Raw genomic sequence first — 17436 nt, 5'->3', positions numbered from 1 at the left:
TTGTGAGTAGACAATACAATACTGTCATTAAATGATTCCTCTATATGTGTTTGTTTATAGATTATGATAATATAAACTGTTTCATTATTATTATTATTATATGATGAATATTATTTAAACATTAAGGAAACAAAACAATTGTTGTTTTCATAAACCAAGATGAATAATGGTTAATAGGGGAATATAGGATGTGCGTTTCGTCCTCTTTAGGACTCATCAGTTAAGTGTACCTATATCTCAGAGTTTATGTTTACTCTAAGACTCAAATCAAGTACCATTCACTTCAAATACCATCGTGTTATCCACTCAGTTATTGAGTCGTTTTGAGATAGTGGAGAAGATTTGTAGCTCAGGTGAATGATTTTCATGGAGTTTTGTTCTATGATCCAGAGAACAAAACTCCATCAACAACTGACTCATTTTCTTTCTGTTTAATGTTATTAATGTTAATTAATCCTTTTGATATTGATTTAAACAATTAGTTTATAGAAAGAGATTAGAAACAAAAGAATGACTAGTTTTATAAACAGTTTATTCTTTCGAGTTTATTTCCTTCTTATTGTATGATTGAACAATAGAAATCATTGGTTAAATACAAAGTTAACATGTTTACACTGTATGTTATACCGTTTCATCCTTAGGTTTTGGTTCAATATGGCTCTTTATCAAGAAGATTCTAAATCATTAAGGTTTATTGAATGTAAGCTAGTTGAATCCTCAGTTTCTACTAATAAAGTTTCCAACGTAATTACTTATAGGTAGTAATACATTTATATAAATACTTTCGTTATGTAAGTTCCTCTAAGCAACAGGCTTAACTCTGTGTTTGCCACCAGAAAAAAAGATTGGAAATGTTCATGTATGATAATATAAAATGAAATATGTTAGCTCATTATTATTTATTTATTTATTTTAACATATACATATTGGTACAAGGAGGCATCAAATACATATGCGCCACACAAATCTCATTTGATATGTGTGGGGGCTGTGATACTGCCTTGGTGCCCAAACCGAAGCAGGTGGTTTTCTTAGGGGACCACACCCGGAGCCTTCGACCTAAAGGTCTGATCCACAAGGCAGTGGAGCAACGCAAGGAGATGCAGTTCCATGGTAGTCGGTGACCGACGATTGGTTCACACGCCATTTGTCCCTTCAGGATACTGGAGCCCATGTGCACCATTGGTTTGGAATCATGGTTTTCCAACTCCTCTAGGTGGACCATTTGTGTCGACCAACCCGGTTAAAGCTCCAGACATTCGTTTTTCGTTCTCTTAATTTCGTAAACAACACCCGTGTTGCGAGGAGGCAGTGAGTAGGACTTCCCTGTCAGAGGCAATATACGCGTGGCCATGTGAGAGCATTTGGAGAGGGAGAGCGGACTCCCTTCACTCTCGGCCGTACCAGGGCATTTGGGAGCATGTTAGCTTAAGTAGATTCACATAAATAATTGAGTTGATTAGCTTGATACATTGATGGTCAACTCACAGAATTAAGGCTAAATATAAAAACTGTACAGTCAACAACTTAATCCTTTTCTTTTTATATGTATATAACAAGTTTTTCTGTTACATTTAATCGGGTGTGTATGAATTGCGGTCTAAGCAGATGACCTTGACTTACTAATAATATGAAAATTAAGGGAAATAACTAACTTTCATTGATAATAATTGGGTTCTATCTCAGACTAGATTTTTCTATTTCAATCATCAATTATTATACAGTTTTGTCATATCCGAACAAAGTCAGTCAGTCAGTCAGTCAGCTACAACGTAGGACCAGGCACATATATGCATCGGTCCAGGTTGCCATACTGCATTAGCACAGCAAGATGAACATCGGATTCATAGGAGTGGTTAGGTCAAAGGTGGTAATATATAGGAGAAAAATTGCATATAAGGATACAGTACAGGAAGAAAGAATTTGTTGGTGGAAAGAAAGATATGAAGTGATTTTAATCTCTTAGTTTAAGGGAAGACAGGGAGTGTATACACCTATGCCATTGTGATCGATTCTGAGCCATGTCACCAAGAGTCTCCAACCATCGGTTACGAAAGTCACGCGGACCCCAACCAAGTAGTCTGCATCTACCAACATGGCTCAGACTAGAGGTTAGTGTCTTCAAGCACTGATGCCACGTTTTGGTTTGGCCGCCCCTAATTCTCTTCCACCATCCAAACAAAGAGTAAATGAATGATAACTGCTAGAAATTGTTTTTGGACTATCATTACAAACATTCTAACTAGACAATTATGTAACTGCATTATATGTGTACATCCATATTCCCTCTATCATAAGGTTTCATTTGATCTATCTATTCTTAATTTATACACAATTTATTAGTTACTGCATCTCATATTCACAGTCACTTGTTGGCTTGATCATGGATAGTTATTATTTCTTATTTTATGGTGTAATGTGATCTAATTTGCTTGTATATAAACAACGTATGTCTGAATTATACAATTCATAAAGTGGAGGCTGAGATTGAGTTCTGGACTCAACAGCCAAGGTTAAGCGAGAAAAATCAACAAGGATTCAGAGTTGATTCATAGCTACTAGTGCTGTTTAATATGTCATTGGTTTAGTACAAGAACAAGGTCATATAAGCCGGTATTCTGATTGGCAGTTTTTCCATATGGTAATTGATAGGAGCTAAAGATATAACCCACTAAATCATTAGCAACTGGTAATTAAATTAATAAAAGTATGACAATGTTTCTTTAAATAACTCGTTCGTAAAAGCCGCATAATTTCTTCAATTTTGGGAATGAAAACTGCAAAACACTTGAAATTATCATTTTATAACTTCACTGTAAATACGAACTGATGTAAGTATTCACTTAGTCTGAGCAACGCTAAAGTAACTTAGAGAGTGTACACCTAGTAACTGAGACAAAATGAGGGTTATAAAGCAGTGTGAGGAATTAGGATTATGATTTACAGTTGATAGTTTGGGTTAGGAATTAGATTTAGGGTTTTCATTACGAAATAACATCAGCTATAATGCCAAGATTATCCAAATGGATGAATGAATTTCGCGCCGAATTCCAAGACCTGTCATCTTATACGGGATTGGTTCGTTCATACATTATAGTCTCGTCTTATAAAGAAATTCATATGGATCAAGAGAACTTTCAAATAATTTATCAACGATCTAATAAGTTCAACCATATCGATTGTGAAACGAATATCATCAGTGACAATGGCTAATAGTCACACAGCATTGAGAATGAGTTGATATTAGAATTGTAAACTTTTAGATGGTAACTCAATGATTGAAATGTCTAGTGTTTGCCGTGATACTTGAAGATAACTGGTCAGAATTCTGATTTGTCTTTGGATCTTCATTGTTAATGAGTCTAATGCTAATATATGACAGTGATCCTTAGTTTTTAATGATTGTCTAACTAAGGTCAATTCATGATGTTAAACCATAAAATTATACTGTCTAGTAAGTTAAGTCAAGTATTTTAAAAGGATAAAACTTTTGAAATGATGAGAAAAATATTTTTCCATTCAGTTAGTTATGTAACTCATTAGTATAATATTTATTTACGGAAGGGGTTTGTGGAGATTTTAGAAATTCCACAGATTGGCTGACTTCAAGAGATACTCCTGGAGTTCTAGTGAGAAGCCGTTACCAGTGGAGTTCAACCAGGTCTGTTGTGAGATATCAGCTCACTGAAGACAATGGTATACGGTGGCACAACTTCGTGGATTGGTTGAAGTTGGATATTAACAACGTTGGATGCCGGCTCAGTGGTTCAGTTGGTTAAGGGCATGGCGCGAGACTGATAGGTCCTGGGTTCGGGTCTCGCAGGATGTGGGATCGTGGATGCGCACTGCTGAGGAGTCGCATACTAAGACGGAACGGCCATCCAGTGCTTCTAGGTTTCCCATGATGGTCTACCTTCAGTTGACTCATGATTTCAATCTGTAATATTTATTTGCCTAAACATACACATGAATGTATACAGTAAATCAGTCGATACTAGAATCTCTTGACGGTAAATAAATAACATTCAGTGAATATGAAAAAATGGATATTAGAGTGGTATTGTAATTAATGTGTTAGAATTTATAGTGGATATTGAATCTTGCAAATTTAATCATACGGTTAACCATAGAAATTTTCAATATAGGATTGTGGAGATTATTAAGTTCTCGATTAAGATCATGAAAATCTGGAAGCATTGGGCGGCCGTTTCCTTTCATTACAGGACTCCCCAGCAGTTCACATGCACGATCCTGCTTGCAAGAATAAAAGTTAAATAAATCTATGATAAACATCAAAGTCGATTTACTTAAATCTAAGGCAGATATGAAACTTCTAATTCAATAACTACCTTTTGTATGATATCCTAATGTTGTCTCATAATATGATATAATATAATTAGCGATGATATTGTTGCTGATAGTATCCGTCTAGCGGGCACTGAGTATTTTTCATTGACAGTTGATCATAAATACTTGTACTTTTCTGATGATGACTGTAGTAATTCTCTAATTCAATGGTTTGACTACTTATAAGTAGTATACATCCTTATTAACAAATAATAAGTATTTGAATGGCAACCAAGCACATAACACTAAGAAATTGAAATCGACGGATTCTGAATGTAGGTTCAATTTCATTGAATTATAACTATATAGATGCATTCATCTGAAAAATATCGTCTTTGACCTTTGTTTAAAATAATAATATCTAGTATTTTCTCAATAATATACAAATATAATTCTGAACGGCGGCCTGCTTGAGCATCTGGGCTACCTGTTCCTGCCATCTAGATATTTCAACAGGTTATCTATTTTTGTTTATTTTAATATATGATTATGTCTATTGACCTCATAACCTATTCTGCTGCGTTTCTGAAAAGTGTACAACCTTTCGTTGTCAAAGTTACAAAAAACTCAATAAGAGACAATGTGGTTGCTGGCAATATACAACGAAAAGAATGTACATTATTCAGATGTTCGTTTACTGGACTGCTAACATCTAACTGGCGATCACTCAATATTTATCGCCAGGACCGACCAAGAAAAAAGAAACGGAAACTTGTTGAAATACTTTACGCTGAGAATTCTATATTGTACCCAAAATATGATATTGAATAAAGCTAATAATAATAATAATAATAATAATAATAATAATAATAATAATAATAATAATAATAATAATAATAATAAAGTAGAATGTGTAAACCAAAGACGATTTTATAAGCAAAGATGGATAGTGGCTAGCAGTGGAATCCAGGACGTGCGTTTCCTCCTATTTGGGACTCGTCAGCTGGATCCACCTACAGATTGTACCTTCAGGCAATATCGAGACAGTTCGCACGGGATGGTGAGCGTTTTCTAGTGAGCATTTTTTAGCGGGTTAGTTTTCTACGGGATAGGGTCGCTAACCCCATGCCCAACCCTCCGCGTTTATCCGGGCTTGAGACCGGCAGAAGCCCCCAGAGGGACTCCAGGCAGGATACACATATGCCAATCGCAGTCCTAATTAACCATGGGAAGATATAAGTAAACAATACCAAGTGAATACAAAGATGATTGTTCTTGAAAACATTGTTTAATCATTGAATTCTGATTGTAAATAATTTTTATTCTTTAATTTTAAAGGTATCGTTCAAGTGAATCTACATACAAATTGAAGACAATCAATCTTATCATTCAAATTTTTCATACAATTTTATATCAATTTATTGGAAGTTTAAGTTTAGCCTCTTTATTAAGTTATATTACATGGCCATTGCTTCAATTATTATGTTTATACAGAATTATTAATTATATAATAAAACATAAAAAAATATCCATTTTAAAATCTACATTGAAATGGGAACAGAAATTACAGAATTTCGAATGGCAAATTCATCATTTAGATTGTAATGTATTTACATTAATTAGTAAGTTCTTCTTTTTAAAAAAAGGTTGTTATTTATTATTGTTTATATGAACACATAAATATTGGTACAGAAGGACACTGAATACATAGGCGCCACACAAATCTCATTTGATTTGTTTGTGGGCTGTGTTACTGCCCGAGTGCCCAAACCGAAGTGGATTGTTTTCTTAGGGGGGCCACACTCGGAGCCTTCGACCTGAAGATCTAATCCATAAAGCAGTGGAGCAACGTAAGGAGGTGCAGCCTCATGGTGGCTGGTGTTCGATAATTGGTTCATACGCCAGTTGTTCCCTTAGGATCCTGGAGCCCATGTTCACCATTGGTTTGGAATCATGGTTTCCTAACTCCTTTAAGTGGACCATTTGTGTCCACCATCATGGTTAAATTGCTGGACGTTCGCTTCTCGTCCTCTCAATTTAATAGACAACACCCGTGTTGCGAGAAGGCAGCAAGTAGGACTTCCCTGATAGTGGTTGCATACACGTGGCCATAAGAGAGCATTTTGAGATGGAGAGCTGACTCTCCCCACCCTTAGTCGTACCAGGGCATTTGGTTGCCTAAAGAGCCGGATATTCGCCTTTCATCCTCTCGATTTCGTAAACAACACCACCGCCACAAGTAGAGGAGTTTATTCACTTTAATTAGTAACTTTTTAAAGAAAATAAATGTAAATTAATTTGGTTACCTTCTAATGATTTTAAACACTGAAATTTAATTTGATAGAGATATATTCAGGTGAATAGCCTAATAAGAACTGCCAACATTCTCTTTAAAAGTCGAAATTTCCAAATTGATATAGTTTATAACACTAATATTCTGTCATCACAACAAGTATATACGGTATGCTCATGAGTAGGAAGTTCAGACATAAGATCATTTACTCATTATCACAGTTCTCATTTAGAGCAGTTATTTCGTTATCACGTTTCGAGTGTATACTTAAATGGAAGTTAACTAACTATACGATCATATATCTTTCCAGAAATCTACTTAAAAATGAAAGTTACCTTGTTTAAATGGATAAGTATTTAGCGAATAGATATAAAAATTCATCTATTTGACTATTAGCTAGTTAACAACGAATTACCATAATGAAAAATTGTATTCAGTAAAAGAATGATAATGTTCTATTTTCATTTGAAAGCATCGAATTAGACACTAAGCTATCAAAAGAAAGATCAAACTTGGTTATCATGTTACGAATTAATTAAGATTACACGTCATAGGTATGTGGTACATAAGAATCCAAACTCAAAGACTAACCACAATAAAGTTTTGAATAAGTAACTAGAAAAGTTTTAGAAATATGAAAAAATCGAACCTTTGAATAAAAAGATCAAATTGTTGTTCGTCGTTGATAGGAAGATTAAGGTTAATATTGAAATCTGCTTCTCGGATTATGAAAACGTGCGAACTATGTTCAAAAATTCCATGTTATAAGCAGAGATGGATGATGGCTAGCAGTGGAATCCAGGTTGTGCGTTTCATCCCATTTATAACTCGTCTGCTGGTTACTTAATCTGAGTCCTTGAGTGAATATTAACTCTGGGATGCAGCTACATCCAGCTGACGAATTATAAATGGGATAAAAAGTGCGTCTTAGGTTCCACTGTTAGCCGCCATCCACCTCTGCTTATAACGCTTGTGACTTCAGGCAATATCGAATTGATCCTCACAGGATGTAGATATGTCAATAAGACAGTAATCAACTGCAGTCTCAAACACTAATAGGAATATTCACATAGGTAAGACAAAAATGAAAATCATTATGTGTTGATGTGTTTATGATATTCCAGAATAATTTATAATATGTTAGCCTGAATTTTTGAATCTAATTATCACATTTCTTAATTTATCGTTTATCTCCATGTACATTTTTCAACATCCAGAATCCTAGTAATAATATATTATCATATAAATCAATCTTATATTCAAAAACGTAGTCATCACTCGTCAGCAGGGTGTTTCCGATAGTTATGATGCTCATTGTAACATTCAAACTCCTATTACTAGTTGTTACTATCAAAAACGTTGCCACCGAAGAACTTATCTCACGTAGAACCCTGATAGTGACCAATTGTCAATAAGGGATTACTGAAACTACATAACAAAAAAAGCGTTGTACTTGAAAGTTAAGTCACTCAAACTGATCCTCACAATGAAACTTGATGGAAAAAATCCAATAAACATTAGGAATGAGACAAAATGATATTGTCTCTTGTATGCGGATCATTTAGTTCATCTTTAATTTTTTTCAATAATTAAGATCACGAGTCAGTTGAAGCTAGACCACCATGGAAAATCTGGAAGCACTGGACGGCCAACTCGTCCTATTGTGCGACTCCTCAGCAGTGCGCATCCACGACCTCACCCCCTGCGAGATTCAAACCCGGGATCTACTGGTTTCGAGCGCGAGCACTTAACCACTAGACGACTGAGCTGGCTGGCATCCATTGGTGTTAATGTCTAAACTCAACTAATCCACGAAATTGAGCGACATATCCACCATTGTCTTCAGTTAGTTACTATCTCACAACAGACCTGGTTGAACTCCACTGATCACTACTTCTCACTAGAACTCCAGAATATACCTCGTGAAGCCAGTCACTAGTGAGCATATGTTGATTAATATCAGATGGGTTTTGTGGATATTATAGTCCCACAATAGGACAAAACGGCCGTCCAGTGCTTCCGGGTTTTCCATAGTGGTCTAGCTTAACTGACTCATGATCTTAATCATTTAAATTACTATAATATCCACAAAACCCATCTGATTTTAATTTTTTTCTTTATAAATCAAACTTACTGTACAGTTTTCGTACTCTGTTAAGTTTCTGTAGACTTGAAGCATCATAATCAGAATTCTCTTCATATTATTATTGTTTTGGGAATTCAGTAATAAACTGTAACTATGCAAAGATAGTCTAGTGATACTTGAAGGTACAAATATATGAAAATGAGCTATTCGTTGAACCGAAATTGATCATAAGACTTGGAAGTCTTCAGTTTTAAAGCTTGTTGCGATTCTAGAGTTATAAACTAAGCCTTGATATTCGTTAACTCAGCCCTATGCTTTCCATAATTCATATAACTATGATAGCGATTATAAGGCATTAAAACAGTTATATTACTAACGATCTATAACAACTCAGTCTTTCAGTTAATGCCTTGAAAATAATCATACTACTTAATAATAAATAGTAGTTAAAAGAATGTTATGCATTTATTAGCTGATAAGGTTTTATTCATGCTCTATTTATTGTGATATTGTCAGTATCTCTCGTCATCTGTGACGCCATCAATCATTTAATTTACTCGGAAAGAATACGCCACATGATTAGGGTGTAGAATATTGCAGTTTCATCAAATTTATATTTTCATCTTCCCTGAATACATCAATCTGAAATTCAAAACCTGAAATAAGAGGATGAAAATGGATGAAGTTGAATGTTTTAGTAATGAAAATAGTGAACTACTAAGCACATAGAATATAGTTTGAAAACAATGAATGAGTATGAGCAATAAGATGTATAAAATAATAATATTGCTGTTGATAACCATACCTGTAAACTTAGGTCTTCGAATTTTACCTGCATAGTACTTGATAGATGTCCCAGTCAGATCAGTCTATAAAACTGTGTAGCTTTACTGACGGACCTACTAACTGAACCTTATGCTATGTTTATCTATTGATTCAACCAAACATGAATGATGTTTGTCAGTTAATAACAGTTGAGTATTGATTATGTCTTCAACCCTCAATTCACACCAATAAATGCAATGTAATCACTCTCTTACAGATAGACAAAGAGTTTGCCTACTCTATAAATTGCACTAGAAGCCGTTTTTCCAATATCTCATTTATTATTACTTTTTTAAAAGTAATAAAATTTCATGAAGACAGGTGAATGAATGTAACTGATTGATAATTTCATTTCTCATCGTTTGACTACTATTTGCATCTTTCTTGTGGTAAAACTTACTAAACATACTTACTCACGCCTGTTACTCGCAGTTGAATATAGGCTGACGACCAGCATTCTCCAACCCACTATGTCCTGGGCCTTTCATTCCAGTTCTATACTATTGTTCTTCATTCTTTTCATGTCTGTCTCCATTTCTCAGTGTAATGTGTTCTTTGGTCTTCCTCTTCTCATTTGGCCTTGAGGATTCCATGTGAGGGATTGAACTGTGACGCGATTGGATGCTTTCCTCAATGTGTGCCTTATCCACTTCCAGTGCTTCTTCCTGATTTCTTCCACCGCTGGAATATGGTTTGTTCTCTCCTACAGTTGGGTTTTTCTGATAGTGTCTGGCCAACGTATCCGAGATATTTTGCGTAGACAATTGTTAATAAACACTTGAATCTTCTGGATGATGGCTTCTTCCAAGTCCCAGCGGAGGGATAAATCAGGAAGAAGCGCTGGAAGTGGATAGGACACACATTGAGGAAAGCACCCAACTGCATCACAATACAAGCAAGCACCTGGAATCCTCAAGGCATAAACACATTTATCTTTACTAATTATGCCCTTTTTAAACAATGTATTACATCAATATCCTTAGCAAACAGATCTACATACTTTAATTCAATTAATACATCTCAAAGTTTGTACATACACTCACTGAATAATTTGACTACATATTTATTCGAAATTCTCTATTCACTTTCCAAACTCAATCAGTCAGTCAGTCAGCCAGCAACAACGTAGAACTTCGTACGTACGTACGTCAGTTCGAGTTGCCATACCACATTAACACAAAGATGTAGTTGTCAATTCAAATCCCATAGTTGTAGAATTATTAGGAGTATAAGGAGTAGTTGGAAGCATTAGGGTTTGATGTTATTCAAGGAGTATAATCCAATGAAATTAGTTTGGAAAGCAAAAAAATAAGAGCACATGAAGAAGTCAGAAGATTAAAATTTAGGAGAACACAAAGAGTGAATACACCTACACCACTGCAAATGATTTTGAGCCATGTCATTCAAGATCTCTAACCATCGGTTGCTATCAACTCGCGGATCCCAACCAGGTAGTCTGTACCTACCAATATGACCCAGTCCACTTGTCAGTGACTTCATGAATTCGTGCTATGTTTTGGTCTGGCCACCCCTAGCTTTCTTCCAACTTACTTCTACATCATAAAACATTGCACGTCGGGGCAGTCGGTTGTCCGGTATACATAACACACGTCCTAGCCATCTCAACTGAAGACTAACTACTTAATCAATTGATTTCCCATTCTTACCTAGTAGCCATTTTCTAACAACTGCCTTACTTATCCGATGATCCCAGGATATACGGGCAATGCTTCCAAGACATTTATGATCGAATACTAGTACCTCACGACATATGACATAATACATTCAACATTAAACTTAAAGCATTTCATTGATGAACGTGTCCAATTTTTTATTCAGTTAAAAATGTACGGAAAAAAAGTAAAGAAAAGAAAAGAAAAACTATTTGGATAATAATTTTAAAGAGAGAAAAATCTGATTTGTTTACATTAATTTTCTTTTTTTTTTAGTTTTTTCGAACTTTTACAATGAACAAAACTGGTCTAGAGATAAGAGTAGAAAAAAGAAGGAAATGGAAAAGAGTCATTTAAGTAGTATATTTCTCAGTAATAAATATTGAATTATGACGTCATATATTTATTGTCTACAAAATGCCAACTCTCCTTCTGTATATAATAATTTGTATTAAGATAGATTTTATGTCTTAGAAATAAAAATACATACATTTTTATGATTAAGATCATGAGTAGTTAGTTGATGTTAGATCACCATGGAAGGATTGGACGGTCAACTCTTCTTATTGTAGGACTCTTCAGCAGTGTACATCCACGATTCCACTTTGCGAGATTCCAACCTGTCAGTATAGTGGGCGAGAGCTTAATTTCTAGACCACTGAGCCGATCGGCATCCAATGGTGTTAATAACTAACTTCAACTAATCCACGAAATTGAGTGACACATCCACTATTGTCTTCAGTGAGTTACTATCTCACAACAGATCAGATTGGAATAAATCGACCACTGCTTCTCACTAGAACTCCAGCATTTACATCTTGAAGCCAGTCACTAGTGAGTATATGTTGATGAATATCAGAAGGGGTTTTTGTGGATATTATAATAATTTCAATGGTTGAGATCACATGAGTCAATTAAAGCCAGACCATCATGGAAAACCTGGGAGATCTAGATTATTTAGAGAGAATATTGATCAATTGTTTCATTATAGATTATTATTCTATGATAATCCACCCTAATGGGTACGATATGATAGATTGAACCTTCAAATCTTTAGATCTCATAGTGAGGATAGTTTAGAGATTATAGTCAGTTTTTTTTGGATAATAACATGATCAATTTAGGTGTTATGGAGATTGTTAAGTTTTTGATTGAGATCATGAACCAATTGATGTTAGACTACCATTGAAAACCTGGAAGCATTGGACGGTCGTTTCGTCCTATTGTGTGACTCCTCAATAGGAAGAAACGGCCTTTCAGTGCTTCCAGGTTTTCAATGGTGGTCTTACATCAATCGGTTCATGATCTCAATAATAACATGGTGTTTACACAATTTACTTTGGAATTTGTTGTTTTACATAATTTTGAAGTGATTTAGACTAAACAGAGGAAACTTTGAATTTTAACTTATTCTTCGATTGTTCATCATTTGTACTTGGTTCGTGACCAATATTAATCATTTCTCATTTTAGTATGACCCATTTTTTTAAATATGACTTTTAAAGTAATTAAATATATAGTGTTACATTTATTTTAAAATGTAATGATTATTTAATAATCTTAGATGGAGAGTGCTGGTAGGCGGCCTATACTCCTCCACGAGGAGTAACAGGCGAAATTAAGTTAGTAAGTAATCTCGGATCTATATTGATGAGGAATCCTATGTAGTAGACCGAGATCTTACTCCGTTTGGATTATAGGATTATTATTATTGAAATATACATATCTCCAATCCTTGCATAGAATTATCAACTTAAATCGCGTTAGTGAATGATGGAATGAAATAAGTCAAATACGAGAATGACTTTCGAATCTATGTATTTCATACAATTGTTGATCTGAAAACAGACAAGCAGAATCACAACGGTGGGAGCGCCGAGGAAAGAGAGAAGCGAAACTAATTGACGCTCAGTGGAGGAGGAGAGTGAGCCAACTCCATTTAATCAAGCGTCGATTGATATTTCTAGCCAAACAAAAATAAATTACAGATATGTGATGAGTAAGTTAGGAAATGCACATACACACACATACGCTTACGTAAAAACAGTCAAGGGTGATAGACAAATAATTAACAAGGTCAAAATGTGACTCTACAAGAATGAATGGATTGACCTGTCTGGGAGCTATAATAAGCTATGTGGGCATAACATAGCAACCAACACTACATCTATACACAGTAGTCTAGTGCTCCTAAAATTTGAATGATATCCCAAATGAGGTTGATTTTGAACAAATTCCATCTATGAATTAAATGACTTTCCAAAAACACTCTAAATCAAAATTATGTATATTAATGTAAAGATCTGATATTTAAATCGTTTAATAAGGAGGGAATAGTCTTAGTATAACATCACAAGATTGTATAATTAATCAAATCTGTATATCAATGTATATCACGTTACTAGGACTTGACTTATCTAAATTTAGTAATTTCCAAATGAAATATCTAATTATTCATCTAATCATGATACTGTATTGAATAACAAAAACATATTTAAACAAAGATGGATAGTGGCTAGCATTGGAATCTAGGACGCGTGTTTCGTCCTATTTGGGACTTGTCAGATGGATGTACTTGCATCTCAAAGTTGATGTTCACTCCGGGACTCGAACCCAGTACCATTCGTTTTAAAGGCTGGGTTCGCTCAGGTACTGGAGTGAACATCAAATCTGAGATGTAGGTATCGCGAGCTGACGTGTCCTGAATAGGACGAAACGCGCTTTCTGGATCCCACTGCTAACCACTACCGACCTTTATTTATAATGCTTGTGAGTTTAGGCAATATCGGGGCAATCCACACAGGATGTATATATGCCAATAAGAGACTGATCAATTGTAATCCTAAATAACTATCGGAAGATTCAAGTAAACAATACTAAGTGAATTTAAAAACATAATTAGATTGATTATATGAGGGTAATATTTCAGAGAGTTTTTATTGAAACTATTTAAATCTTGACCCAATGTTGATGAAACTGAATAACTTCACAGTCTATATAATGCACCATATATGTAAACTGATGTTCAGACAAAGATATTCAGTGTTGATACCTTGATCATACTGTAGTGAACAAAACACGGGTGGGGACAATTGCATGTACTTAGCATAAAATTACAGGACTTGTTATTAAAATCTAACAATCATAAGGTAAATGCTCAATTTGCAAAATGTCCACCAACTGTCTCAAAATGACTCAGACTTCATTGTTCTTGCACTTGCATACCAATTGCATTCTGTTCTCATTCTTTACTGTTCCATCCTCTTTTCTCTCTGCTGTCAGACCTTCAGTTCACGACTAACATCATATACTACTTATGTCAATATAAGTAGCACACACCACAATACAATTCTATTACTGGCTATTTATGTAAATAGGATAATAATTGTATTGTTATATTTGAAAATGCTCATTTGTACGAATAATAACTTTGTTACTTCAGAGAAGTCTTGAAGGTAGACTTATTAGTTACCAAGTCACTAAACTACACAAATATATTTCTACCGATGCCCAACTCTATCCACTGAAGAAACATTTAGTGGCAGGAAATGGTCGAGCGAAGCTTCATTACTAACTAATGTCAAGACAGTATCGTGTGAAGAAGACAATCAACTAAGAGGATAAGTCAGATTGGAATGATGATTATATCAAACTCCAGACTAACTCCACCATAGATTAAGCAGGTTATTGGGAAATATGAATTTCAGCTAGGAGTGGAACTCAAAAAAGTTGATTTTGTCCTATTTGTTACTAGTTATCTTGATCCACTTTCATCCCACTATTAGTGTTGATTCTGAAAATCAAGCACATTAATCCAATATCTAACTGTTTTTCTAGTCAAACCGGTGTCAACAGTTATCGATATGCATCTTTACAAGTAAATGTATGTCGGGACACTTGACAATTAAATGGTATTCTTGAAGTCAAAGACGAATAGGGTTGCTAATTGTTCGGCATAAGATCTTTCAAAGTTGAGACAGTTGTTTTCATAGATGATTTTCAGTTTTTCCCTCTTTTGTCTTCCCATCTTTATGTTTGCGTCAGATTTATTGAAGTAATTTTGTTATTAACAATTATTTCAGAAGTTCCTAATTGTCTTGAGGTGGCACTACTGAATGCTTTTAATCCACTTGACCTAAGACATTTAGCGATATGTTATTTTAATCGGACGTAAGCTCTCATTTCCATTCTACCGATGTAACTACTTTGGCAGATACATTTAAAATTATATACAGAGTTGGTAGTACCATGTAAGGTATACCTACCGACCATTGCTTATGTTAGAGAACATGTTGGTTTGGACTGGACAATCTGTTTAGCTGCAGGATAAGTTCGTGTTAATGCAGTTTAGAGTCTCATATTGATTGACCCTGTGACATCATTGCCTTTGCATTTAAGTTAAATAAAAATACGTTTTTTATTGACTGTAGTTTTATTGAGTTTTGTATATTTCTCAGTAAATTTCAGTGGATATCCGTTGTTCTTATTTAACATTCATTGATTCCTCTTCTATTGTATCTGCAGTACATATTCTTTCTGTTCTGTGAAGAAGCAGTGTTTTCTAACTGATTGAACAAAAGCTATTGGAATCGAGATAAATCCCATTCCATGTGTCTTTCCTATAAACCAAACGTTGAATTCTGTCATCCTTCCTTTGTTTTACAGCTATACTCAGAAAATGGAACTTGTTTTCATTTTCATGTTCTATAGTAAAATGGATATTTGGGTTGGCTTCGTTGAAACGTTCAAGCAAATTTGTTGTATTATAAATGAAGATGGGTAGTGGATAGCAGTGGAATCCAGGACACGCGTTTCGTCCTATTCGGGACTCGTTAGCTGAATATACCTACATCTCAGAGTTGATGTTCACTCTGGGACTCAGTACCACTTCTAGCCACTATCCATCTTTGCTTAGAATGCTTGTAAATTAATGCAATATCGAGGCAATACGCACAGTATGCACATATGTCAATAAGAGACCGATCAATTTCAGTCCTAAACATCAATGAGAAGATTCAAGTAAAACAATACCAAGTGAATTAGATTTGTCGTATGTTTTTGATTATTACATACAATGAATGTATCATCAACATACATTGAATAATACGTCATTTCATCAATCGCTCCTTTGAGCTTGGTTTTTTCGAGGTTAGCTATGTAAATATCTGCTAGGACATGACCTAATTGACTTCTCATTGCTACACTATCAGTTTGTCGGTATATGACATTATTGAACTGAAACTGAACATTTTTTGTACACATGATTAACAGTCGTTTGAATTCTGATACTGGTAAAGGGAGAATGTCAGAATGCTGGCTGAAGACTGCAATCATTTTCCAGCTCTATGCTCAATTGAGAAATTAATCCACCAACTTCCGTCACATCTCCAAAGCATGAGTAATTCCGCAGCTGTGTGAGTAATTTGACCAAGAACTACAACTGTCTCTCAAACAGCATCTGTAATCGATCGGAAGGGAGAGTCATTTTTTGAATCAGCATCGGTAATAAAAAAATACTGTATGATGAATTAAAAACCAATGTCTTCCAAAGGAAAACCGATGATAAATCTGGATGCTGATTGCTCGAAATAATTAAACTGAGTTTCGTTCAAATACAAGCTGACTGTGGATCGTATATATATATTTAAAAAAACCTGTCGCCAATTGTTATAACTTGTGACCGCCAATCAGGGACTTAACACACATGAAAATCTGGATGGTATCTAGTTCTCCTGAAAATCGATATAAAATCACTCTAACCCACAATGGTAATATTATAGTGAACCGAACACGGGTGGAGATAATCGAATGTATTTAACACAAAAGTACAGGACTTGTTAATAAAATCTAACAATCATATAGTAAACACGTAATTTGCAAAATGTCCACCAACTGTCTCAAAATGACTCAGACTTCATTGTCCATTACTGTTCGATCCTCTTGTCTCTCTACTGCCAGACATTCTGTTCATGACTATCATCATCTAGTGTTTATGTCAGTATAAGTAGCACACACCACACCGGTATCCAGGTGTCTTTCCTATAAATCGAACGTTGAGTTCTGTCATCCTTCCTTTGTTTTACAGCTATACTCAGAAAATGGAACTTGTTTTCATTTTCATGTTCTATAGTAAAATGGATATTTGGGTTGGCTTCGTTGAAACGTTCAAGCAAATTTGTTGTATTATAAACAAAGATAGATAGTGGATAGTAGTGGAATCCAGGACACGCGTTTCGTCCTATTCGGGACTCGTTAGCTGAATATACCTACAT

General features: G+C 34.9%; 1 protein-coding gene across 1 annotated transcript in view; it reads left to right on the top strand.

The window, feature by feature from the left end:
* Positions 1-654: 654 nt before the first annotated feature.
* The window catches only part of MS3_00010881 (uncharacterized protein), a gene marked incomplete at its 5' end in the record, with an annotated part of 31728 nt that continues 14946 nt past the window's right edge, over positions 655-17436 (top strand). The window contains 2 exons of the mRNA XM_051219288.1: positions 655-689; positions 5626-5909. Of these exons, the coding sequence (XP_051066003.1) occupies positions 655-689; positions 5626-5909 (319 nt within the window). The remainder of the gene's footprint in view (positions 690-5625; positions 5910-17436) is intronic.

This window comes from Schistosoma haematobium, chromosome 4 (assembly GCF_000699445.3).
Source record: "Schistosoma haematobium chromosome 4, whole genome shotgun sequence".
In the NCBI taxonomy this organism is placed as follows: domain Eukaryota; kingdom Metazoa; phylum Platyhelminthes; class Trematoda; order Strigeidida; family Schistosomatidae; genus Schistosoma; species Schistosoma haematobium.
Note: the sequence above shows the minus strand (reverse complement) of the source record. Positions and strands in the feature narration are given on the sequence as shown.